The 24,331-nt window shown below is 46.0% G+C and overlaps 9 protein-coding genes across 9 annotated transcripts; 5 read left to right on the plus strand and 4 right to left on the minus strand.

Annotated features, from left to right (window-relative positions):
* Positions 1 to 141: 141 nt before the first annotated feature.
* Positions 142 to 1,233, plus strand: F5Y00DRAFT_266080 (putative Sin3 binding protein-domain-containing protein; the record flags this gene model as incomplete). Its single annotated transcript, XM_048011887.1, has 1 exon — positions 142 to 1,233. One exon carries the CDS (start codon positions 142 to 144, stop codon positions 1,231 to 1,233), a length of 1,092 nt encoding a protein of 363 aa, XP_047860914.1.
* A 3,463-nt stretch (positions 1,234 to 4,696) lies between these two features.
* Positions 4,697 to 7,607, plus strand: F5Y00DRAFT_247620 (uncharacterized protein). The gene is made up of 4 exons (XM_048009301.1): positions 4,697 to 5,312; positions 5,369 to 5,572; positions 5,651 to 5,732; positions 5,808 to 7,607. Exons 1-4 carry the CDS (start codon positions 5,124 to 5,126, stop codon positions 7,082 to 7,084), a joined length of 1,752 nt encoding a protein of 583 aa, XP_047860915.1. The 5' UTR covers positions 4,697 to 5,123; the 3' UTR covers positions 7,085 to 7,607.
* Positions 7,608 to 8,726: 1,119 nt separating this feature from the next.
* On the minus strand, positions 8,727 to 11,358 carry F5Y00DRAFT_266082 (uncharacterized protein; the record flags this gene model as incomplete). The annotated part of the gene is made up of 2 exons (XM_048011888.1): positions 8,727 to 10,399; positions 11,319 to 11,358. 2 exons carry the CDS (start codon positions 11,356 to 11,358, stop codon positions 8,727 to 8,729), a joined length of 1,713 nt encoding a protein of 570 aa, XP_047860916.1.
* A 1,058-nt stretch (positions 11,359 to 12,416) lies between these two features.
* On the minus strand, positions 12,417 to 13,176 carry F5Y00DRAFT_185118 (uncharacterized protein). Its single transcript, XM_048005068.1, has 2 exons — positions 12,894 to 13,176; positions 12,417 to 12,824 (listed from the first exon to the last, which is right to left on the minus strand). The coding sequence occupies exons 1-2, from the start codon at positions 12,966 to 12,968 to the stop codon at positions 12,621 to 12,623; spliced, it is 279 nt and encodes a 92-aa protein (XP_047860917.1). The 5' UTR covers positions 12,969 to 13,176; the 3' UTR covers positions 12,417 to 12,620.
* Positions 13,177 to 13,782: 606 nt separating this feature from the next.
* On the plus strand, positions 13,783 to 14,635 carry F5Y00DRAFT_247623 (membrane-associated, eicosanoid/glutathione metabolism protein). Its single transcript, XM_048009302.1, has 2 exons — positions 13,783 to 14,012; positions 14,110 to 14,635. The coding sequence occupies exons 1-2, from the start codon at positions 13,964 to 13,966 to the stop codon at positions 14,514 to 14,516; spliced, it is 456 nt and encodes a 151-aa protein (XP_047860918.1). The 5' UTR covers positions 13,783 to 13,963; the 3' UTR covers positions 14,517 to 14,635.
* Positions 14,636 to 14,699: 64 nt separating this feature from the next.
* Positions 14,700 to 16,176, plus strand: F5Y00DRAFT_185122 (BCNT-domain-containing protein). The gene has a single exon (XM_048005069.1). It carries the CDS (start codon positions 14,883 to 14,885, stop codon positions 15,885 to 15,887), a length of 1,005 nt encoding a protein of 334 aa, XP_047860919.1. The 5' UTR covers positions 14,700 to 14,882; the 3' UTR covers positions 15,888 to 16,176.
* On the plus strand, positions 16,177 to 17,797 carry F5Y00DRAFT_185153 (TIP41-domain-containing protein). Its single transcript, XM_048005070.1, has 2 exons — positions 16,177 to 17,317; positions 17,448 to 17,797. The coding sequence occupies exons 1-2, from the start codon at positions 16,466 to 16,468 to the stop codon at positions 17,568 to 17,570; spliced, it is 975 nt and encodes a 324-aa protein (XP_047860920.1). The 5' UTR covers positions 16,177 to 16,465; the 3' UTR covers positions 17,571 to 17,797.
* Positions 17,798 to 18,103: 306 nt separating this feature from the next.
* Positions 18,104 to 19,885, minus strand: F5Y00DRAFT_266087 (uncharacterized protein; the record flags this gene model as incomplete). Its single annotated transcript, XM_048011889.1, has 1 exon — positions 18,104 to 19,885. The coding sequence occupies one exon, from the start codon at positions 19,883 to 19,885 to the stop codon at positions 18,104 to 18,106; it is 1,782 nt and encodes a 593-aa protein (XP_047860921.1).
* Positions 19,886 to 21,451: 1,566 nt separating this feature from the next.
* Positions 21,452 to 22,393, minus strand: F5Y00DRAFT_266088 (alpha/beta-hydrolase; the record flags this gene model as incomplete). The annotated part of the gene is made up of 3 exons (XM_048011890.1): positions 21,452 to 21,814; positions 21,889 to 22,094; positions 22,168 to 22,393. The coding sequence occupies 3 exons, from the start codon at positions 22,391 to 22,393 to the stop codon at positions 21,452 to 21,454; spliced, it is 795 nt and encodes a 264-aa protein (XP_047860922.1).
* Positions 22,394 to 24,331: the final 1,938 nt, after the last annotated feature.

Genomic DNA, 24,331 nt, shown 5'->3' on the forward strand with positions numbered 1-24,331 from the left:
TCCCTCCCATTCTCCATTCTTCCAAGGCTCATCTAGCCCAAATATTTTATCTGCAGCATAATCTACAGCATATTCTAATTCTGTATCGCTTTGCATTACAGATACAACTCGAAGTATTTAATTGTATCATAAATGGCAACCATGGCATCGGCTTCTGCTGCTCGCGATATCCCTAAGACCTCCTCTCTCAGCCGAGACAACTTAACTGCTGTAGCGGCTGCTCGGAGCGTCCCTGTGACACGAACTCATTCCCTTCCGACTCCTCCCAACTCCATATCACCTACGCTGCCGCCTCATGGCCTAAAGGCACAGCTACACAAGGCCAAGCTCGATTGTATCGACTCGGACCTCGACCTTCACGAAGGCGTCGACCATAGTCCTGTCGGTTCGCCGTCCTTTGAATCGACAGGGGCTATTACCCCGGCCCTGCTAGCCAAGTATCATCTTCCCGAGATTTTGTTGAACCACGGTCCCCTGGCTATTCGCTATATCATGGGCTATTTGACCACCTCGGTCCCCGGCTTTGCAGGAATCCCCCCGCCCAAGGCACGAAGGCTAGTTGTTGCAGCACTAGAAGGACGTGGACAAGGACACGGTGTCGAAGGTGGTGGAGTCGATGGTGACGTGGAATTTCAAAAGGTGGGATGGGGTCGGTGGGATGCCAGGCGACGGGGCCAAGCTGCTCGAGATGCGGTGTCTCGACAATCCGTAAGCCAAGGCGACTATAGAATCCCTCCCACCAGTATACCAATCTCAAAAGTTACTGGGCGGAATGCTGACCGATCCCGCTTGAACGTACGAGCAGTTAGTAATGGGAACTCGGCAGCTTTTTCTCACGACGATCGGGATGTGACCATGACGGAGAACGAGGCCGATAAAATGTCTCTCGACTCTCTCGACGGCCCCGCTTCAGCTTCCTGCTCTTCCGCACCTGATGATGAAGACATGGTCATGAATGACGATCCCGAGGACGCCACAGACGACGAAGATTGGGCAGCTGTAGGAGCTGCTGCACTACGGGCCGCCTCGTATTCGAACCCGACCGAGGCCCGCCAAGGCGCAAGCTTCCCTTCCCATGTATATAACTCTTGTGGTTTCCGATCCTTCTCTGGCAACACAGGCATGCTTCGGGAGCCACGTCTCGATAATATCGACTTGGATGCACTGGCGGCTTCGTCAGATGCGCAAGAACGCGAAGCAATCCAGGCGCTTTTACAACTTGGTTCTGTATAATAATCCAGCATGGGCGGCGTTTTAGGGGACATCTCGGCTCGGGTGGACCCAGTTTGTTTTATTGACCGAGCTGACCAGACTGGTTAGCGGTTGTGTCATTTCTTCATCATGGTGGATATTCACCCTTGATCGTCATTATTATCTTATTATCCGGCATATTTCCGACGTCCGGCGTCTCTGATTTCTGAGGACAATCAGGGGACACCCCATCATTTCCACTCTTAAGGATGTCACGGTTTTGGAACATTGTCCTTGTCGGCGGCATATTGCATGGATAATCTCAACCCTGGGAGTCGCATCTCGGCGGTTGCGAGCGGTTCGGAGTTTTGCTTTCGTCTTCCCTTTTTGTTCAGTTGCTACGCGATTCACGAATCTTGCGGCGGATTTGCCTGATATACGTTATCGGAGCTTGCCGACATCGACCTTGAGGAATATGGCTACCTTGAGCCAGTGGTTAGCCCTCGTGTGCTCGGTGCCAGGTGCCTTTGACAGTATCTTCGTTTGAAAATTATACCCCATTGCGACGTAAATATTCGATTTAATCATCATTTTCCGCTGGCAGAAAATACCCCTGCTTCAACAGCACCCGCGAAGGAGTTGAATACGACCCGTTTCATGGTTGGCGGGTAGAAACAACAACTACACTTGCTTCATATACTTACAAGAGCTTGAATTAGCATATTTTAATTAACGGGTACTCCCGTACGCGAAAAAGATGGCAGGAAAGGGATAGGGATAAGGGGTGTTGATATTATTTACCTGGATAGACGGGCGTAGCCAAATTGGCAACAAATTGGTAGTGTGAGGAATATTAACATTTGCAAAAAAATGGTTCGTCGCGCAACTTATTATACCATCGACAAACGAACAACGAGAGTCGTATGTTGTCAAAAAGATGTGGAGACATACTCGGCAGCGCAAAGAGACGGGAAACAATAAGTACCCCTTTTTTTGGAGGATAGTTGGATTAGCAGCTTTCTAGCTCTACGTTTATCGCCACTCAAAAATGAATGAGAGCACCAATCGTCCAACCCATATTTGCGTCTTGTGTTTGTTTTTCGTAAGAGTTGATGGTGTCTCGACGCATAAGGTGGTGCTCAGTTGTGAGGTTGTCGTAAGTGTAGTAGTTCTGCCATGTATTTCCAGGGCCGATAATTAAAATAAGTCCCTGCGAAAATATGATAACATGGGGAATTTCTCATTTGGGCGAGCCTTTGATAAATATGTTTGGACTCGATGACGTAAATAGGATTGATTGTTGATCTTGATATCCTTAATGGGTGGCTATGCTATGTTCTACGCGGAAACTAGCAACGGCATGGGAATAGATTTTCGTCCCATCACACACTAACAATATACACCATTTAAGCGTGACTTTAAAATCAAAATTTAACTGCTAATAAATATACCCAAGTAGATGGGCTGGTTTGAATGTAAATATAATCGGCAAAAGAGCCTCCAGCTTTGTTTATGTATTCAAATATCTTGGTACTAATACCTGTGACCTTTCAACTATGAAGTGAGACTTGGTAGAAATTATGACACAATGAACACGATATATAAAACCTACCCAAGTCCTGTCATGATTTACTAAGACTCTTCACCGAGACACGCTTGGCGTATAGTTCTGGTCTAATTTGGCTTCATTGCGTATATCTTGCTAAGTTATGACAATTATATTATTGACGTCTTGCGTAGACTAGGCCGTGAAACTAGCCCGTCCGTCTTCGTGCGAACTTCCCGGGGATCCATGGAAGATAGGTACATAAATAAAGTGACTAGGTTCAAGTTAGGATAGACAACTCAATCTCCTTGACACTTACCATTTGTGGCCTAAGCTAATACATGGTTCGAAACACATTGAGCCCAAAACAACGTCGACGGGGACGGATGTTTAAAACATTCATTGATTGGATTTACTTGCCTGTCTAATAGAGTAGCAGTGACAAACGCATGGTATCTCTCATAGGCTAAGATAAGGCTCTGTAATAATTAACGCAAGTAGAGAGTAACTGATAAGTCAGTAACCTAGAGTGCTAGCAAATTGTTGATGGCAGATGACTTTTCAGCTAACACCATCATCTGTAAGAGGCGTCCGGTCGCAAGATTAGGAAGACGCATGCCGTATAAGAGATTTCATCGGTATGGCGTAAATTACAGCTGAGTCAGAGCTGATGGCTGAGTGAAACCAAATGAAGAAGCCATTAAGTAAAACTAATCAAGGTGCCAATAAAAAGGCGATGGTAATTGATATTACTATATATCAAGTCTTCACCGAGTTTCTTGGGTCTCTTGGGTGCGGCATTCTACGGCTCCAATACTAAACGCGGTAAGAGACAAGCTCAGCTTCTGCTTCTGCCTCTCAAGATGTAGACGAAATAGGTAGTCGACATGTTCCTTGCCCGTACTCCGTACTCTCGTTGCCGATACTAGCTGACTAGCAAAAGGCAATTAACGAGTGCATGGCCAAGAACTTGGCGGGCGGAGAGGAAGACCAAGGCTTGGCCACCAGCGGAGCGTAAACTCCCCTTTTAAAGTGAACTACCATGTCCAGAATACCAAGAGATACCAAGACTTTCCGTCCGCCGTCATAGCCGTCCACAACGTTATCAATCAAGAGGTGGTTTATAATATCGGGAGAATGGAAGTGGAGAAACGGCAAGAGGGTGTAAAGCACGTGGTATCACACGCGATGCAGACCTCCAGGCTATTATAGAGATGTAAAACGAATGGACGGCTATTTAAAATTAAGAAAAGAAGAGGATTGAAGGGAAAAGGGGGTAAGGTAAAGAGAAGAGTAAGTATACTTGATTATAAGTGGTATGTATATGTAGTATTTTCTGCGAGATGCCGATTAATAAATTACTACAAAAGCCAAAAAGCAACAGAATTGGCAATTGAATACGACAGATAGGATAGGCCTTCTAAGACGATTCGAGTAACTTGTTAGGTAGCTGCTTATTAAATAAGGTAATGATCAGTGAGGATAGCTTCTAAGAAATAAAATGAATGTTATTATGCACAAGGGCACATTGGTAAAACATTACTAGACAATTGCCAAAGTTGCTAAGAAAATGGAAGCAGGTGGGCGCAGTCAAGTCTCGGCGCAGGAGGAACCGGCGGCCAAGGACTTTCCAAGCATTTTTTAGTACATTTCTGAGCAGATATGTCGAGACAATCACCAAATGCCAAGATGCGCCAAGAGCTTGGCTTTCTCTTGGCACGGAAGTCACTACTGAGGAGGGGTGACTCGAATTTAGTAGTCACTACCCGCCATAGATCGAGTCACTTTCGGCATAAGGTACCTGACTCGTTTGCCCCCATTTCCCTTAAACCAATCATCAACGGTCACCCGCTACACCCAAGACCCATTGCCAAGACTTTCCGCCTCGATATCGCCAAGGTCAAACGTCCATAATAAGGAGCAAGCACCACGCTCGATTTACATAAACTCGACGTTCCTCTCCCCCAGACAAGATTGGCTTTTCTCCCCCTTTGCTCCTTTGGGAATCGAATCTTAGTATTATTGTTTTGTTGCTTGGGTTCGAAGAAGAAGAAAAAAAAGGCATTGAATGTTCCTATTCAGTGTTTGTTCTATACATACTTTATTATTCCACTATCGAAACAATCCATTCCCGATTTAGACATTACCGCATCCGTTAGTCACATCACATGTTGGTGGGCTTGGACTGCCAAGACCAAGACCAATACCGCAACTTACCTTAGGTACAGCCAAAGCCCAGAAAGAAAAAAAAATAAAAATTTACCCATAGTTGTTCCGGACCCTCCGAAATTCTTCCGCTTCATCACGTGCATCTCTGTCATCACGTGAAAGACATTTACCCCCTTATTAAATCATACCTTTTGATTTGAAGATTGAAGTCGAAGCCATGTCGGCAGCACCCGAGAGCAACCCGGTCCAATCGGGCGGTGAGAGCTCGGCCTCCAACGGCACCACCCCAGCACCATCGACGGCTACAACCGCAACTTCGCAGTCTAGCGCCCCGGCCCAGGATGATTCCCTTCAGTGCCGCTGGACCGGTTGCAGCGAGAAGTTTGGCTCGGCCGAAACTCTCTACGTAAGTTTTATTATATTATTTATTTTATCTTGTATACTTAACTAACGGCTATCTAGGAGCACATTTGCGAGAAGCATGTCGGTCGCAAATCCACAAACAATCTTAACTTGACTTGCCAGTGGAATCAGTGCAAGACTACCACCGTCAAGCGAGATCATATCACATCACATATCAGAGTGCATGTTCCCCTGAAGCCACACAAATGTGACTTCTGTGGCAAGTCATTCAAGCGTCCCCAGGATTTAAAGAAGCATGTCAAGGTATGTAATATGTTTTTCTACTCGGTTATAAATATAAATAAATATTACTTCTACTGCAGCTACTAACTCCGATTGTAGACACATGCGGATGACTCTGTCCTTGTCCGCTCGCCAGATCAGCATGGCCCAATGAACGGAGGTTATCGGGCTCAAGGAAAAGGTATGTATATCCCCCTTCAGTTCGAACCACCCCCCTCCTCCTGATTCCTCATTTGGAGGCTAATTTGCCTCATAGCTCCGTCTAGCTATTACGATCATACTGGTCAAATCCGTACTAACTCGGCCGCCTTTGGTCAGCCGCCTCATCCTACCGGCCACCCAAGTAGTTATTACCAGCACCACCCTCAAACCTCCTTTGGAGGCCCCATGTACTATCAACCCATGGGCGGTCGGGGTGACCACATGGGCTACCAAGCTTCCGCCGCTGAATACGATAATCGCAAACGTACCTACGATGTGCTTAACGAGTTCTTCGGCGATGCCAAGCGTAGACACCTTGACCCCAACTCGTACGCTCAGGTTGGACAGAGACTTTTACCCTTGCACGGAGTCCTTCCTATTCACTCCGGCTCCCTCGGGGCAGAGTATCTCCCAAGTCCGGGTGTCATGACCGTCGATGGACCCGCTGGCCATGGTCCGTACCAACAGCACTATTCGTTACCCCCTATGCCGAACGTCCGCACTAAGAGCGACCTCGTCCAGATCGACCAGCTCCTCGAGCAGATGCAGAGCACAGTATATGAGAGCTCTAACACAGCCGCTGCTGCTGGAGTCCACCAGCCCGGCTCGCACTACCTTCCCTTGAACTTCCGTCACAGCCAGTCCCCGCCGCACTCTGCAGCGCCGCACCAGTCCGCCATGGCCAATAATGCCTACTCGGCGGCTCACGTAGCTTCGCCCTTGACCGCCGTCTCTTCGACCCATTCGAACGGCACCCCTGCCGTAACGCCCCCGTCGAGTTCCATGTCCTATACTTCCGGACATTCGCCCAGCGCCTCATCTACCGGCCTATCGCCCTCGACGCGTCATAGCTCGACCACGTCAGCGTTATACCCAACTCTTCCCGCCGTCACATCCGGCTACCCCGGCCAATCCGCAACATCAACCCTCGGCCCCACATTCGACCCCGATCCTCGCCGCCGCTACTCAGGCGGCATGCTGCAGCGCGCCAACGCCGCCGTGCCCAGATCCTCCCACCTCGACCGCGAGCCCTCCACCACCACCACCCCTCGCGCGTCCGAGTCCGCCGCCTCGGCCGTCAGCTCGCCGTCCGCGGAGTCGGAGGCCAGCAGCGCCGAGGCCCGCGAGGACCAGGCGTACGAGGCCTGGCTCGAAAACGTCCGCGTCATCGAGTACCTCCGCGAGTACGTCATCGACCGCATCAAGCGCAAGGACTACGACGCCGAGTCCCCCGCCGCGTCGTCGGCTGCCTCGGCCGGAGGAAGCGACATGGATGTCGATTCCCCCACGAGACCGCCGAGTCAGCCGGCGTATCCGGCGCTGCCGCTGTAGTGGGGGATGGATAGGGTGGAAGAGATGATGTGGGTGATGAGTGGATAGGTATAGGTATAGGTACAAGTATAGGGTAGATGGAGGATGTACATAGGGACCACGGCGTTTGACGAGATGTACGAAGTCTGTTGGTGTCGACTGAGCATGCGGCACTTTTTTTTTTTTTCTTTTTTCTTTCTCCCTGTCTCTTCTCTTCTTTTCTCGTGTTTTTTTCCCCCTCCTCAAAAAAAGGGGGATTGTTATCGATTAGTTAACCTAGTCGGACTTTGTTTGTCTTCAACATAACTAACGGAATTACCTTTTCCGCCGTATAAAGAAAAGGAAAGCCCCCAGCACTGTGTTGTTTAGTTAAAAGCTAGCTTGAGGAATGGAATGGTGCTGTGATGAAGGGGGACATTGATACGAAAACGAAACGAAGAGGGGAATGAATGCCATTCGCTACTCGTACTGGTAGTTAGGTTAGGTTAGGTTAGGTTAGGTACTTATGCAAGCAAGCAGATAATTATGAACAAACCATAACTTATAGTGCCTAGTTAATGAAATTGGATAAGTGAGTAGAATAACTAGTGCTATGGATGGCTGAGTAGTACTAGTTTGGTTTGGTTAATACGATAGTTGTTGTTCCTATAGATAGGTACCTAAAGTAAGTTCCCGTGTCTCGTTTACAGTTGGCGATGCTACTTATGCCCTGCTGCTTGGATGATGAATAATAGCGTACCTATATAGTAATAGGATTGGCTGCAGACTTGGCAATAAGATTCTAAACACGGAGTTATATAAATAGGAGTTAGGGGAGTAGACGACTACGTAGAGTTGTGGTTTTTTGTGTCCATTCTTAGTGAGGACTTACTTAGGTACCTACCTCTATATAATCTCATTGACATGTTTACTGCCATTAGCAGATCAAAAGGGGGAAAGGGGGAGAGATGAGTTTCTCTACGATTTCAAGTTCCTTGCAAACACAAGTCACCCAGTCGCTCTACACAATCAACAAACAAACAGGGACCCACGTATTCCCATAGTATATCGGGAATCATCCCTATTCTATTCTTGTTGGTATCATTCGTTTACTGATTCAAAAGGTGCGACTATATTACGTTTGTTTAGTCTTCAGAAAACAAATCCAGGCCTTTCTTCGTTTACGATGCTCGATAATTTGCCCTTCTATATGATAGTTTGCCAGCTGAAGGCAGTTTCAAGCTACTCAGATACAGCCGTATGCGAAAGGAAAAGAGTCAGAAGCTGACAAAAAAAAAGGGGGGGGAGCAGAGATTCGAAAAAGAGAGGGCGTCCGCGGGGATCCTCATTTCACGTCCGACTTCGAAATGCTGCGCTATAACGTCCTGTAAGCATCGAAAGCACATATATGCCCCGGACACCGGTCCTATTCTAGAGCAGCAACGTAGGTTAACCTGTCCAATCCCGATTATATCTGCCGTCTATCCTCCTATTAGATCGTTGGCCATAATGGAAACTTGGGGTACGAGATAAGGGTATAAATTATTTAAGGAAGCGGAGTGGTGAGAATCTCCGAGTCGGCAGTCATGACACGTGTATAATCATGAAAGAACCAGACCCGTTGCCGTAGTGTACGTGTTTCCCGAGAGATGGCTAGAGGGAATCCAAGGAGTGTCTCGAGCAGTTATCCAGGAGAGTTGTTTTGAGAGTTGGAAGATTCGCTGCGACATCTACCGCACATGCACCAGCCACCGAGACTGCCACGCGCCCACTCCCTACGTTCTTTCACAGGTAGATCCACATCGCAGTAGTGATTGAGAATCTCCTCTCCGGCTTCTATACCTCCTGGTGCATTTCCGACAACCCGCGTCTCCCGCGCCTTTAGTACCATCCGACCGCCCCATTCCCACGTAACGTTAGGGTTGCAGTCATGGTTGGCAAGGCACCAGTAAGGGTGCACGGCGGCGACGTCGGGTCGCCCATCCCTGGGGTTCTTTCGAGCCGAGGCGGTGCCACGAAATTTACTATATAACGTATTAAACACCCATATATCGTAATCAGCAATGGTGGCGTAGATGTCGATATCCATTTTCTCTAGGATGTGAAGAGGCGTCTCGATGTTATAAGAAAAGGAGAACGGAAGCGTCCAATCCGGCGGTGGGCCGGCCTTAGGAGATAAATCAATCTCATTGGTCTTGGAGGAGATGAAGTCCCCCCATATATATTTAATCTGGTTGACGTCAAGCGGATGTATTCCTTGGTGAGCCGCCATAGCTAAAACACGCGCGAGCAGCAAAAGATGCAAAGCTGCATCGGCGTCTTTCGCATCTGGATCCTTGGCGATCGAGTCCGTATCCTTGTCGCAAACTGCCGGGTGGTAGAGCTTCTGGGCCTGCTCAAAACAATACTCGGTACAGAACACAGTATCATAGCATTCTGGACAGTTGACAGCAGTCGAATCGCTTCCTAACCGTGGGAGCTCCCCACTGCAAGCATCACAGACAGGCTCCTTCAGGCGATTATTGGCCGTGACCAAGGAATACTCCACAAGCACATCTTCTCCCGGCGCGATGTATTCCTTGGCAAACAGGCCGAGTTGGTTGCATGTTGGAATTATGTCGTACCCATCCGTGCGGCTCGGGCATCCGAGCAATATAGGTAGCTGTGCAACTTCGACAGTACATTTAGGTGCCATTTCAGCCAACCCGGCGTTAAGGGTAGCCAAGGATTCGTCCGAAAACCGATCAGGTTCGTAGCTATTCCAAGGGTATACTTCTCTACGCACCATGCCCCAGTCCGGAAGATCATTCGCATTGGATATGGGCCTGCGTATTCTACGCTCGGCAACAGTATGTATGTAGCCCCGCGTATTTAGGAGCTCCTGATTATTCGGCGAGATGGCAAGGCCGCGCTCGCAGAAGTTGTAAGCACTCCTTAGGCAACCACATAGTAGAAGATTCAAGGACAATATTTGATAACAGCGAATAGACGCCAACGAAGCGAAGGCAGGGAGATCTTTTTCGCCATCATCCGACACAGGCAAACGAGACTGAGTTCCCGATAGAGAGCCATGGTCTAATATGTCTAGAAAGGGTCCTTTGGCGTAACCGGTCAAGGCCTCAACGGCTTGGGTATGGTATTCGAAACCCTCATCGCGAACTTCGTCGGTCAATAACAGAGCGCGGTAAGCGTCGCCGGCGGCCAAGTCGGGATAAGCTAAGTCGGAATAGACCAATGCGCGTTTTATGTAAAGGATTAGGTCGTACGGATTCTCCAGCAAGTCATTAGTCAATGATTGGCGCTTGCGCAGAAGCGACTCGATGCGAGGGTCGACCTCTTCCTCGGACTCGTCCATCACTTAAAACGCCTGCTAGAGCTCTTTTATATGGGAATCGATATGGCTGACGGGGTACCGTAGGGGAAAGCTCAATAACGGTTGGGTGGGGGTTGAACCGCACTTCTGATCAGGGGCACGTCATTGCTTAGTTGGCTATAGATGCTCTTCGTGCGTCTTGTATCGTCCTTGACGCCTTTTCGGTAACCTAGCGAGAGGGAGCTAGCCACAGATCAGCGGGGAGGGTATAAGGTGCTACCCTTCAGCCCTTGTTTGAACCTAGAATCAAGATTTTGGAAAGGGTGGTTCTGTAAGATGCCTGATGATCGTCAGCTGGCGTTTTCGTTCCAGGTCTAGTTCCCGTCCCGCGTTTCTCGGTTGCGGTTGCGATCGAACTACTCGGGACGATCTTTGGTAGACGATCTCCAGTAGAGAGTAGGTATGCAGTAACGTCGATCGATATAATGTTTATTGTTTATTTAGAGATTGTACCGTCCTGGGAGATGGAGTTGGGTTGGAGGGGGAGGCTTAAAAACTGTTAGGGTTAAGTAAAAAAATAAACGGAAAAAAACTTATAAGCCATCTGAGGATATTAGAATATTCTCGCAAGCGTAAAAAGTTATACCAGTCCGAGGGAACCCCTCCAAAGTCTGTGCCCAAGCAATGTGGGTTAGTTTTAGTTCAGTTACCATGTGGGTGTGCAAGTGGGTGTGCAAGACTGCAAGTGGTAGGAATGTGGCACGACCCTTGGGGTGGAGCAATGCTGGCAATGCTGGAAAATCTGGATGGGACGATCAGCCCAGAAAAGGACCCTTGGTGCTTCCAAAAATGAGAAAATGCTTCAAGGGTTGCTTCTAAATTCAGGGTCCACAGGGGACCAGTTTCCAGTTTGTACACTATTGTACATCCAGGTCGCACATGTTTGTTGATTCAAGTACGTACTAGCGGGGCTGGCCTGCGGGGTTAGGTACACTACGGGCATGATGCAGTGGACCCAGGGCAGCATATGAGGTACATACATCCATGGATGTACGATCTTTGATCTTTTTTTAAGTTAGGGACGGTACTTATCTAGATGTACCTACGTAAGACATGCAATTTGTGACTCGAGAAGTGATTCCAAGTCTAACAATACGCATATCGCATATCGAACATCTTGACCGTAACTTTGATGCCCTGCTTTTTTTCTTGGCAGGTATGGTTATTTGGTTTTTTTTTGTTGAATGATTTGATCGTATTGTGAATATTTAATTTATATTACTTGCATTAGGTATCATGATATCTCCAATCTCCAATGGTACCTAAACAATGGAGAACCCAAAGAAATACAGGAACAACAAACTGAATTGTTTCTTTTTTTTCTCCGGTCATTCCGATGATCTATCAGACCCTTATCGAAAATATTTAAAGTCGACGCTATATGGTGTGATTTAAAGCTACTGCAGAACCTCGCTGCAATGTAACTTTATAGTTTATGGCATTGCTACTGGGTCCCACATTTCGTTGTGCTCCTTTGTCCTATTATCGTGAGGCTCTAATATGCTTACATGGTTGCGAAAAATGTAAGCAGCTTACAGAAGCAGATTGAAATAGCTCAGTACCTAGGTAGTTAGGGTTAGACTTCGTAGGAAGTATAGATGAGAAACCACCACCAAGTAATGGATGGATAAGAAAAAGGAGGGGAGAGTGGAATGAAGTAAGGGAGGTATGTTGAGCGTATGGTTGATCTGTTATGTCACACTAGAGACTTGATTTGTTTTTGAAGTGAGTCCCTAATACGACATGTGGTGGCATTAGCTACTAGCCATTTTCTCGCGGCTTTTTGTTTTGAATTGATTTATTACGGTAGTTATAGTAACTAGTATGTATAATATACTTGTCATGTGAATCAATTATTTCAATGCCCTTACTGGGAATTTAGAAGGGAGTCGGGTACCTTTAATACAACACGGATGACGAATCCCAGTCTTCCGAGAATGCAATGCTACCCTTTAACTATCAACGCGATACCCGATGATAAAACAGAAAAGCTTAATGGAACCGACAATATAATCTTATACCTCTCCAATTACGTATGCTTGAAAATGACCGTGGTTGATATACCAATTATTGAGAAGGTTTCCACCAGACTAGCATGAACATCTAGAACGCACTTGAGATTAATATACATCATGTTACAAAGTTACTGATTGGATATTGTGTCCACATAGTGTTTATGGTAGGTATGTGAATGATCCTCTCCACCTATTCGGGTTTCTTGCTAGCTGCCCCCTCTTTGACCATGCCTTCGCAACCTATGGCTTGACCCAACTTCTGCTCGACCTTGCCGAACCCTTGAGACGGATCGCGCTTCTCGCCGGCCGTCTTCATGGTATCTACGGCATGCGCCTTAGCTTGCTCTCCGGAGCTAGTCCAGGCCTGTGAGCCCGTAGCGCTACCGATAGCTGACTGCACGTCGTTGTTAGCATATCTGGTAGTTAGGCATAGTATAATTTTGTTATGGTGAATTAGACTGACTTCTGTGGCTCCCTTGATGTATTCAGCGTGGCCGCCGATAAGAGAGGGCTGCTGAGTGTTGTTTTGTGAAGACATTGTGTAACTGTGTTTCGGTTGGGATATAGTTGTGATTTGCTGGAAAGAGATACTACTATTGATTGAAGTAACTATAGAAAGCTAGGTATGAAATTTGTAGGAAGTGTTGAAAGACGCCGACTTTATAAGAGGTGCTTAACTACTCGATTTCTACTTACATCTGCTCAAGTCAGTGACGTCAGTGGATTTATGACATTCATGACATTCATGACACAATTGGGTTACACACGAGAATATCTTACCTTAAAACTGTGGGGGCATTTAAAGAATCTGGGGAAGATCTGAGGATGTTGTTGAGGACGGCAAGGGTCTTGGCATCGAAAATCCATGCAGCCAATCGAACCTTTCTAGCTGATCCAAAATGGAAGGTAAGATTATAAAGGTATTATTTTACTCGTCTTATAAAATATAAAACTCGAAGTGAAGGCTTTTGATGCATCGAGTATAAGCAGTAATTAGAACTACAAGGATGGGTTTAGTTCTAAGCATCTATGTACGGATTACACATAGTTAATCCTTTACATCTATGGTAGTGACCGTGCGATAACTCGCTATCACTTTTGTAAGTGTGGCCTATTATTTAGCTGGCATCGTGTATTAACAATGTAGTAAATAATGCAGCGTCTTCGAAGTATTTAAGCCCTGATGCGGGTCAGTACTGGATCTGGAATAGATAATATAGTATCTCTATTGCTTAATACACAGTAGACGTTCTAAATATAGCTACCCGTACGAGATAGGAGTCATGTTGCAAGGATTATCTCGTACGGGCGTCCCAAAAAATGCTAATGGGCGGATACACGCAAATGGTGATGTTGGCGCTAAAAGACAAGCGAGACTCGGGCAAGTCTTTGACAAGTCTATATAACGGCTTCATCTGCTTGATAATTTATTGACTTTTACACCAAAGCATTTCTCTTTCTTTCTCCTTATAACTATCTCTAAGCTGCAACTCATATACATATACGTTGTGTTGTGAATCGATATAGATCAATATGTCGTCTACAACTGGGATCACGACCCCGGCACTCGCGCCCCTCTTGCGTAAGTTATCTCTAACTAATTACCTCTACCTAATTATCTTGTTATACTTAAGCTAGGCCCATAAAGATAATACTAACAGCCGTTCTCTCAACGATAGCCGTGACTGGCGCTTTTGCTATGCCCTTCTCGGCATACTTTGTTTTTCTAAGCTGCCGGGTTGTATACCACCGTCTCAAGGACCGGTTTTATGTCGGCGACAATTCATCTAAAAATGGCGACCCAAATAACAAGTTGTACCTGGCTAGCCGCTGCCATCAAAACTTTATCGAAAATGTACCGATGGCTCTCATCATTGCAGCCTTCGCTGAACTAAACGGCGGAAACCAGAAGACTCTCAGCAATGCCCTCACCGCCCTCTTGACTTTCCGAGTTCTACACGTGGAGCTGGGTCTTATTAATGGATTAGGTTTGGGTCGGCCAATTGGCTACTGGGGCACTATGGCTACGACTTTGTGGTTGGGTGGATATGCTGCGTATCTTGTGAAGGGGTACTGGGGATTCTAAAGAGTTGAGAAACATTACTAGTATTACTGGTAGTTATATGTATATTTGATGCTTAGTTTTATTGTATGCGTCTGTATAAGTAGAACTAAGTTAATATTCATAAACACTTTCAGTTTAGACTTGAAGTTTAAAGAGTAATTTTAAGTATGAAGTACCCATTTGATAGAAGACTTGACCCTGTACTTTAGTGGGTACATTATATCTTGGCAAGTCCGATAAGATAAAGGACCTAAGCTCCAAAAATTCCCCAGCTCTTTAGCAATCGCGAATCATGCGCCAAACATCTTCCAGCCTGTAACCTAGTAGATTCCATTTCTCGAATAGACGTCATCTAAATTAGAAAGCCTACGCCCGTTTTATTAAAATATGACCGAGGAGCCACTCATTGACGAAGAGTATGCGTCTGATGAAGATTCCGATTTCGCGCCCGACGCAGCACCATTAGATATCGACGCCGAAGCTTCAGAATCTGAAGATGACGAAGTCCAACTAGTCGCGGTACCAAGTACGAAGCGCGGCGCCGACGCAGATGTCGACGATGGATTTGAGAACTCGGGTGACGAAGCGATAATACAAAGGGGCAAGAAGAGACGAAAGAAAGAAAAGCGGAAGGATGGCAACGTCGAGGATGATGAAGGTGGCGAGGGTGGGCTAATCAAGACCCGGAGTATGCGAGCAGCGGAGAAGGTCGAAAAGAAGTCGCGCACAGCCGCCGGTCCGGTAACGATTGATGTGGACGATTTATGGGCTAAAATGACCGCTGCTCCCTTAATACCATCTAAAGCAGATATTGAAACAGAAAAGGAACCCCAAAAGCCAGCTCAGGAACAAGGATCGGATGGGCAGTCTAAAGGTACAAAGAACAGGCCACAAACAGAGAAGCCAGGTGGTGAAGAGATGGTACCAATGATTAAGATAAAGCGTACCTACAATTTCGCTGGTAAGGTACACGTCGAAGAAAAGCTGGTGCCTCGAGATTCGGCGGAAGCGAAGTTATACCTAGCATCTCAAAATCCCGCGTCAGTCGAAGACGCCGAACCCGAGGACAGTCAGCCTAAACGGAAACCTCGAAAAGCCTTCCGATCTATATTCGAGCCTGTCATCGAAGGGTTGACACAGCGCGCGGACTTGAATCTCGGCATGGATGCAAGATTGCAGTTGCGCGAGCAGGCAAAGGCCAAGAAGCTTAACGTGGTGGAGAAGAGTCGCATGGACTGGGCGGGATTTGTCGATAAGGAGGGTATCAAAGACGAACTAGAATTGGCTGGGAAGTCAAAAGAGTCTTACGTCAACCGACAAGATTTCTTGGCTCGTGTTGCGGCTAATCGAGACGAAGAAGCAAGGAGGGCGAGAATTGCTGGCCGTGCTTGAGATACTTGGGGACGGGTTTGTCTCTTCATATTACTTGGAGTATGTGACTCCATTGCTTAGGCCGAAGATACCGGGTAACAAGGGCTGGGTAAGGTGTATAAGAACTTTGTCGCTTTAACTGCATAGGAGCTATTGCGTTACAGTAAAAGGCTGGTGGCAAAAAAGAGTCAAGACTATTGGGTAAGAGGTAGAGATAATGCTCTACCAATCGGAGCCAATGTTTAATGTGGTATATAGTATGTTTTTCGGCGTTTGCTATACGGGTAGAGTTGGAATATATCACTACATAGGAACAGTTAGAGACTCGATAGCTGAGCCTTGATGGATTAAAGCTTAGGTACCTAGGTACATGAACCTAACCGTCAGGTCCCAACTCCAATTTCTGGGAAAGCACCTGGGCAACCCCGCTGTGACGAAGCTCTGCCCCTCTATATTCCGTATTCCGTACTAAGCTCTACTTTATTTTTAGAGCTTGACAAACTTCAACATCGACTACTATTTTGACTATTATTTTTGAACATACAAGCCAACACTTCTACCTCTACTCCCCAAACACCTAAAACTAACAAACGCCAACCATGGCAGCGCACATAACCTCGCCTAACGAGCCATTCCCACGGCCCGAGGACATCGCGCAAGCGACGACATCGCACCGGCAAGGCTCGTTCATAATCTCAACGCGAAAACTGCCCATCTCTAAAGCCGGTCCCATCGAAGCTATGGAGCACGAGCTAGGCATCCCCGTGCCCGAGATGATCTTCGGCGACAACCTCGTTTCTATACGCCACGCGCCCTCTGGCTGGGCAGTCGAGTTCAACGCTCGCGATGCTTTAGACGCGGTGGATAAGACCGATCGGAACATGCTCCAGGTCGCTTACGCCAAGAGCTGGTCTGCTAGCCGCGAACAGACCAGTGCTGGCATTAAGGACGTAGTCAGGCCGTACGATTGGAGCTACAGCACTACGTACCGAGGCACCGTCGTCCCGCCCTCGTCTCGAGCTCCTCCTCCCCCGCCGCCGCTGGGTCCGGCAGCCACCGAGAACGACACCACCAACACGGAAGAAGAAGAAGAATCCAAGAACCCAAGCGAGCAGCAGGAGATAGCAGGGGCCCAGAAGAAGAAGAACAAGTTCGAATTCGCGCCCTCAAACAATCCCATCCCAATCGAACTTCTGAAACGGCGGGACCCGATCCTCTTCTTCGACGAGGTCATGCTGTACGAGAGCGAGCTCGACGACAACGGCATCAGCGTCCTCAGCGTGAAGCTGCGCGTCCACGAGCGCCGCATGCTGCTGCTATCTCGGCTCTTCATGCGCCTAGATAACGTCGTCGTGCGCATCCGCGACACCCGCGTGTACGTGGATTTCGCGGCTGAGGAGGTCACGCGCGAGTACACGGCCAAGGAGATGGGGTTCGAAGATGTCAAGCGGGTAAGTTTTTACCTACCGTAGAAAAAAAACAGTTCTCGAGATGGAAAGAGAAGAAAGAGGGGTTGGGGTTGGGTATATGCGGGAGATTAGGGAGGTTGGTCCAAAAATTAGCTGACTTGACTTTGTGTAGAAACTGCTCATGACGGGCCTGGTGCCCGACGCTGTGACGATAGCGTTGCGTGACGCTAATAAGATCGCCGACTTGCTTCCTACGGTGGAGCAGACTCTGGAAAGCATCTCGCTGAGATCGTAGACCTTGGATACGAACGGGGTCATCTCGAATTCCGAGAGCTTATTTCTAAGGATCGGATTTGATTGATTGATCGGGGACCGTACGAGTAATAAGTAGAGAGGGAGGTTTATGAATTGTACGAAATGCATGGTTTGGCGTTCACGGAGTCGGGCATGAGTAGGTAGAGTTTTGGCTCCGGAAAGGTATACATACGTTCACAAGTGAACGGTTCGATACACGATCACACGCTCTGAAGGAAAGACATGGTATAAAAATTATGGTGCATAGCAAATGCAGACGGATGGCTGGCATTGATTGGGGATATCGAGCTATCATATCACTCGACTAGTATGCGATCTTCATGCCATTCGATTCCCTTAGCCCTTCCAAAGTAATAAGCATAGCTGACGATAAAGCGCTGACCTAGTAACTTAATGAAGACCCCATGCTAAGCATCATGCATCATAACTGGGCAACCTTCACCCCCAATCTCCCAGTTTCCCAAAACCCCTTTTCCGTACTCCCCTTGAATAACAATAAGATACTTTTCGAATTTAGCGAGCGTCCAATGGTGAACTACTCTCCGTCACTTCCTCGTAATCGAGCTGCCATTGATCCACCTCCTGGAATTTGCGCGCTGCGTTCTTCAGCTCCTCGCTCGCTCGCTCGGCCATGTCCTGATTGTTTTCCTCCCCACCCTGCTCTTCATCGCCCTCCGACTCTTCTTGGTTCTCTTTGTCTGATGTCCGGCCATACGTGATCGTAGTACGTCTATTAGTACTGGGAGTCCGCTTTGCGGTCTTACCGCGCGAAGCGGGACGCGCCCGTCCCACATTCTGGTTCTTGGACCGTCCTGCTCGGGAGCCCGGCCGCACTGGGTGTCGTCGGGCTCGAACGTCAAGGTAAGAGAGCTCGTCGTCATGATCGCCTAGGCCGGAGATGTCAACCTCTGCTTCCGAATCTTCATCGTCGGTTCTAGCGTTTCTACGGCGCCGACGCGGCAGTAAGCCCGCTAAATCTTCAGTCCTGAGTTCTGCAGTCGTGATTTTAGGCTCTGGCTTAGAAACACCCTTGCGCTTGGTCTTTTCGGCCTGCCGCGGCGGCGGAGAAGGCTCGCGGTAGTTTGGAGAGTAAGTGAGGGAGGGCGGCGAAGAAATATCGGAGATAATATCATCTGCGACTGGGGTCCTTCGGGGAATTGAGGGCCGTCTCCGGCGGGCTCGTGTGAGTGACTGGAGAGGCGGCCAGACCTCGAAGTCTCCCTCGGAGGAGCCGCTACTTAATGGAGGTGCCATGAGCTCCTCATCCATAATGGGTGTCGCGGGCTTACTACTCTGTTGTCGAGGCGGAGGAGTAGATGGGGGAGATGATAGCTCTGAATCTGATTGTTGTACTCTGGGTTCCTCGACGGGTTCATCGTCTTCAACTGGGGACGATCTTGCGCGACGTTCATGACCTTCTGAAGATTTTCGCTTACGCGAATTTGCGCGTGGCAAATCCTGCGGCGATGCTGGGCCAGCCTCAACCTCTCCGGAACGTCTCTTAGAAGGTTTAACTGGGGTTGATTCGGCTTCAGGGGCAAATCCCTCTTCATCAACTGCTTCTTCATCTTCATCTCCATCCTGATCAGATTCCGGCTCGGGCTCTGGCTCTAATCTTTGAGGACGCGGCTTTTGGGCAGTACCGAGGATACTAGGCTCTCGTACTCTCCTTTTAAACATGGCGATGTTAAATGTCGAGCTAACACCAGGCGTGTTGGGACCCGTCCGGCTGCTAGGACGAATATAACCATCCTCTCTGCTTAGAAAACTTCCCGCGCGGGGCCGTCGTTTGAAAACACTGGCAGACATAGTAGATGTTTCGACTGATCGCTGCGCACTTGCTGGACCTGCAGTATCAAATGTTGTATTCAAGTCGTCAAAGTCTGAATCATCCAAGTCCAATCCTGACATGTCCGCCATTCTCCTCTGTTGCGGGGTCCCAGCCACTTTGCGCCCCAATTCAACCGAAGACTCTGAAGGTTCTCCAGGTTCATCTACCCGATTGCTCGACGTCGAAGTCATGTTTTCTAGCCTATCCATGGCAGAGTCGCGTTGCTGTCGCGCGACTTCTAATGCCTTCAATTGGTGTGAAGATGTAGATCGCGTGCGCGTAACAGAATCCGCATCGCGCACCGACTCACGTCTCTTTTTCGCCTTTTCCTTTTCCCGGTCACTCACATCGTATATATCAGAGCTGGTTTCGGAAGGTTGTTTCGGTACCACAACGGGTTCGGGGCTTGTGACTTTTGCGACTGTTCGAGTCGACGTGACGCGTGTTCTCTTGGGTCGCGGCATAGTTGGTGACAATTGAGAATTATTGGGTATGATATGCTGTTTACCGAGAAGTCAAATATTTCAAACTCAATAGTCCGTCAGTTCATGGCGAAAAGTGTTATAAGGCTTATAATTTAGATTAGATATATTGTTATGGAAGGTTGGGAGTGGGAGGACGGAAGGTGTGTGTGAGTGGGGAGAATTGGGCGCTGGGAGCTTGACGCGTTGGAAGCGTGTTTAGAGATAAGATATAAGACCCACCAAACCTAAACGAAAACCCAATGGTTAGCTACTTCCACATACGGATCCGTACATGTACTTAGGTACCTAACCTACGTAGATATGACCTCAATATCCAATTTATTTATTTTCAATAAAACGTAATATCACGTGTTTTCAGTCAACCACACAACCACTAACCTACTATGTACATTCAGATCAATGAATATAATAAAAAGGTTATGTTTTCTTAGGAAATTATTATCACCATGGGTTAGAGTGCTAGGAAGTGCTAGGATGAGCTAATAAGCACGTCCATGTTATCTGCTCAGTACTATCCGGCGCCATTGACACTATAGGCGACTGAACTAGAATCGTATCGTTCAAAGATCCAAGTTTAGGTAAATTAGATCGAATTAACTCAGCAGCCATATGCTATATATAGGGACTGTGGAAGGCGGTATCTGAATCCGCCGGTCCTGTCACATCTTAGTAGTAAAGAAGTATCAGTATAAGGGACGATTATTTCGAGTTTGCAATCTATCATTTCAAGTACCTACAGGTTTTGGTCCCGTTGAGTTCAATATACGCGTCCTTGGGCTCATAGCCCTCGTCGACAGCTGGGGGATTCTATACTAAGTCAATATGAGGCCAACTGCCAGAGAAGCGGAATAACCGTACCTGCAACATGCTTCGCTATATTTCGACATTTTGGGATTTTCAGATTTATGTAATTACCTACCAGAATACCTATGACTTTATCTAGTATTCTCTCGGTTTTTAGACATTGTTAGAAGGAATAGTAGAGCTTTGCATTATCTCTGGTAGTGAGCACTTTGCATTAACTACCTACTAAGTAAACTATTAGTTAGTATTCTAAGCTTCAAACTGAGAGCCCTGTTCATGGTATCTCGAAGGAAGCTATACCTATGCGCTCTGAATGGTTGGGAGACGTCTTTATTCTGGTTGTTCTTCTTAGATAGTTTAATAGAAGCCATGGCGACTCGGTATTAAACCTAAATTACAGCTCATGCCTTTATTCTAAATTCACAACTCCTTTTTGCTTCCTTATGTACCTACCTTAGGTGCCAAAGTGGGTATGTATTATGTGTGAGCGGAGGCTTGCTGGTGCCTTTACTTTACTTTCATGTCCTTATACCTATCATCTATGTAGTATAGTGAGAGATCCACGTCTAGACGCCTCCAACCCTATATCTCCCTTATATTTTCGAGGCACTTTGGGAATTTTACATCGTCGAAATCGAAAAGTGCTTTCATTTCGATAGTACTTAGCCAGCTAGGCTGCATAATACAATCTTAGCAATTGTCCTGTAGGTAATTATCGATCCCGCTTATATTTATCGCCACCTACTTGCTTTCACCCCTTACTGCCGCACTCACAATCCAGTTGATCACTTCCTGTGGCTTAGTGTAACTAGGACAGTGGCCAACCTGCAGAGAGGTGACATCGACTTTGTTCCCGCTCTCTTTCTCAATCAACTCGATCCACTCTCTCTGATACTTAGGGGGAAGAATGGCGTCTTCTTCACATAGCAAGTACGACACAGGGACGTCTTTATAGCCGGCGTGTGTCAACTCAGTAACAAAACTAGCAGATGAGTGAGTTTGGAATTTTCCAACGGTTGCTTCTCTTTCCTTCACGTCAGGAAGGTCTGAGATTATTAGTGCAGCGGCGGCAGGTAGATCGACGTAATCCATCCAACCTTGCTCCTATTACGATGGTATTAGATGGCGATGAACGAATAAGCAGCAGGAAAGTTTAAAGAGACGGAAAAGTGACTAACATCAGTTTTAAACTCGATACGATTTTCGCTAGGGATCTCTGCGAGAAGACTCCGTGCAGAGCGCCCTACGGGCGGTACCAATGATGTCATGTATGCAAGCCTAACAATTCCTCCCCCTTTCCCTTGACTCTGTCTCTCTTTCTTCGTGAGTCCCTTAGTGCTTTCGGTGGCCGGCACGCCTCCGTAAGAATGGGCGACAAGAACGACTGCAGCATGTAGCGTTAACATTGACCTTCGCTATCTATATGAGTTAGAATTCAGGGGGTCTATAATGCTTACCGTCCTTCCCCTCGTCCGCAAGTTTGGATACCTCCTTAGCGACAAAGGTAGCATCGTCGTACATGGTCGGCAGCTTTTCCGGTCTTGGCCCGGCCCTCAAGCCAACACTCGGGAAATGCAAAGCTTTAATATCATAGCCTTTTGCCGCAATAGCCTCGACGATATTATCGTATACCTCCGGCGGCGCGAATGAACCGCCGACGATCAAAATTGTGGGCTTCGACATATTGGAATGTGAGTATGAGTTGAGTTCAACTTTTGATTTTTATCTTGTCTTGTCACGAAAGAATTCCCGAGTTATTATAATTAAACCTACTGCACCTGTCTGATCTATACGCGTATATTTATACCATATTTTCAATTACGTATATCATACTTATTCCTGGATTCTCGGGTAGTTTTTATTAACATGACATATTAGCTCCAATTGTAAACTTCCTGAATAGTACCTGGGTATGTAATAACACGTCTAAAATTAAGCCTCGGTCCAATTCGAGGGCCGCCGTCTTGCCCGGATCCGTTCCTGTAGAAGTAATATCACGTCGGTTCTCCCCGATCCGTCGCGGGGGTTGTATTTTATACGTACCTGCTTAGAAACTATGTAGGTACCCGTTGCTTGGAAAAGAGCCGATGCTTATTAATACGCTCTGACTAGAGAATAGATGCTTAAAAAGCTAAGCCAAAAATATTTCTACATACCATAGCGGAGGTGTTGAATTAATCAGCCTTACGTAACTTAAGGATAACTTAACCATTTATAATTTCTTATATTTTTATTTATATATTAAAATTTTATATTTTAAATATATATATAATTTTAATATTTAATTAAATTATTTAAATAATTAAAAATATTTATTTATTTTATAATAATTAAAAGTTTTATTATTTATATTTTATTATTAAGTTAAAAAATATATTTAATTTTAATTATATTAAATAAAAAGGTTTATATAAAATATAATTTATATTAAATTTATAATATAAAATATTATTAAAAAAATAATAATTATTTTTATTAAATTTTTTAAATAATAAAAATAAAATAATTAATTTAAAAAATTAATTAAAAATAAAAAGTTTTAAAATTAATTTAATTTTAAAAATATTAATAATAAAAGAAAATTTTTTATATTTTTATATATTTATTTAAAAATATTTAATTTAATTAATTATTAAAAGAAAATAATAATATAATTAATATATAATATATTAGTAAAATTAAAAAAAAATAAAAAATTTTTAAATTATATAATAATTAAAATTTTAGACAATTGCTATTGGCACACCCTCATTTTACTATCGGAGCTTATTGGTACACCCAGTACATCCAAATACATCCCACCCATTTTCAACTCCCACCACATCAACCCACCACATCAACCTTTACACGCTCCTCAATCCCTCAATCCAGCGATGCAACATATAAGATTTACATCTTTAGTTTCGCCTCAATTAGAGCTTTCTAATGATATAAGTCTCAATTTAATGCATGCGTTGCTTCGAAAGCTATTCGAATTTGAATATATACTCAATTCAACGCAGATGCGACCGCGCGAAAGGGTATCACGTGGTCTCCCCAAGAGCCACCACCACCACACATACTCGAATAACTTTACACCTAAAGCCTGCACCGGATCGATATATATATCATTAGACTGCCCTAATTGAGGCGATTCTAATGATATATTTTGCATATGGTCATTCCTCGAATTACCTATGGTATAATTGTCGATATGTTGGTTGGATGAGGCTCTGCGGGAGGCTCTTTTGCGGTCGCACGCCACGTTGAATTGACCATGTTGAATTGACTATACATTCAAATAACTTTTGGAGCAACGCATGCATCCAATTGTGATATATATCATTCGAAAGCTCTCATCGAGGCGAAAACAGCGACACAACTCTTATATGTTGCATCGCTGGATTGAATAAGTTGTGTGGGCAATTGATGTGGTGATGTGGGCAATTGATGTAATTGAATGCGGGTGGGTGGGGATGTACCTTTTGTATTGGGTGTACCAATAAGCCCCCGATAGCAAAATGAGGGTGTGCTAATAGCAATTGTCATAATTATTATTAAAATTTATTTTTTAATTAAAATTAATTAAATATTTATAAATAATATAATTATTTATTTAAAAATTTTATATATATATAATAT

Source organism: Daldinia vernicosa (genome assembly GCF_022497035.1).
Source record: "Daldinia vernicosa strain CBS 139.73 unplaced genomic scaffold F5Y00scaffold_64, whole genome shotgun sequence".
Classification (NCBI taxonomy): Eukaryota; Fungi; Ascomycota; class Sordariomycetes; order Xylariales; family Hypoxylaceae; genus Daldinia; species Daldinia vernicosa.

Coding starts and splice junctions, on each gene's coding strand:
- F5Y00DRAFT_247620 (XM_048009301.1), top strand. CDS start 5,124: ATGTCGGCAGCACCCGAGAGCAACCCGGTCCAATCGGGCGGTGAGAGC. Junction 5,573..5,650: donor ATTTAAAGAAGCATGTCAAG/GTATGTAATATG, acceptor CTCCGATTGTAG/ACACATGCGGATGACTCTGT. Junction 5,733..5,807: donor TTATCGGGCTCAAGGAAAAG/GTATGTATATCC, acceptor TTTGCCTCATAG/CTCCGTCTAGCTATTACGAT.
- F5Y00DRAFT_185118 (XM_048005068.1), bottom strand. CDS start 12,968: ATGTCTTCACAAAACAACACTCAGCAGCCCTCTCTTATCGGCGGCCAC. Junction 12,825..12,893: donor ACATCAAGGGAGCCACAGAA/GTCAGTCTAATT, acceptor AACGACGTGCAG/TCAGCTATCGGTAGCGCTAC.
- F5Y00DRAFT_247623 (XM_048009302.1), top strand. CDS start 13,964: ATGTCGTCTACAACTGGGATCACGACCCCGGCACTCGCGCCCCTCTTG. Junction 14,013..14,109: donor GGCACTCGCGCCCCTCTTGC/GTAAGTTATCTC, acceptor TCTCAACGATAG/CCGTGACTGGCGCTTTTGCT.
- F5Y00DRAFT_185122 (XM_048005069.1), top strand. CDS start 14,883: ATGACCGAGGAGCCACTCATTGACGAAGAGTATGCGTCTGATGAAGAT.
- F5Y00DRAFT_185153 (XM_048005070.1), top strand. CDS start 16,466: ATGGCAGCGCACATAACCTCGCCTAACGAGCCATTCCCACGGCCCGAG. Junction 17,318..17,447: donor GGTTCGAAGATGTCAAGCGG/GTAAGTTTTTAC, acceptor GACTTTGTGTAG/AAACTGCTCATGACGGGCCT.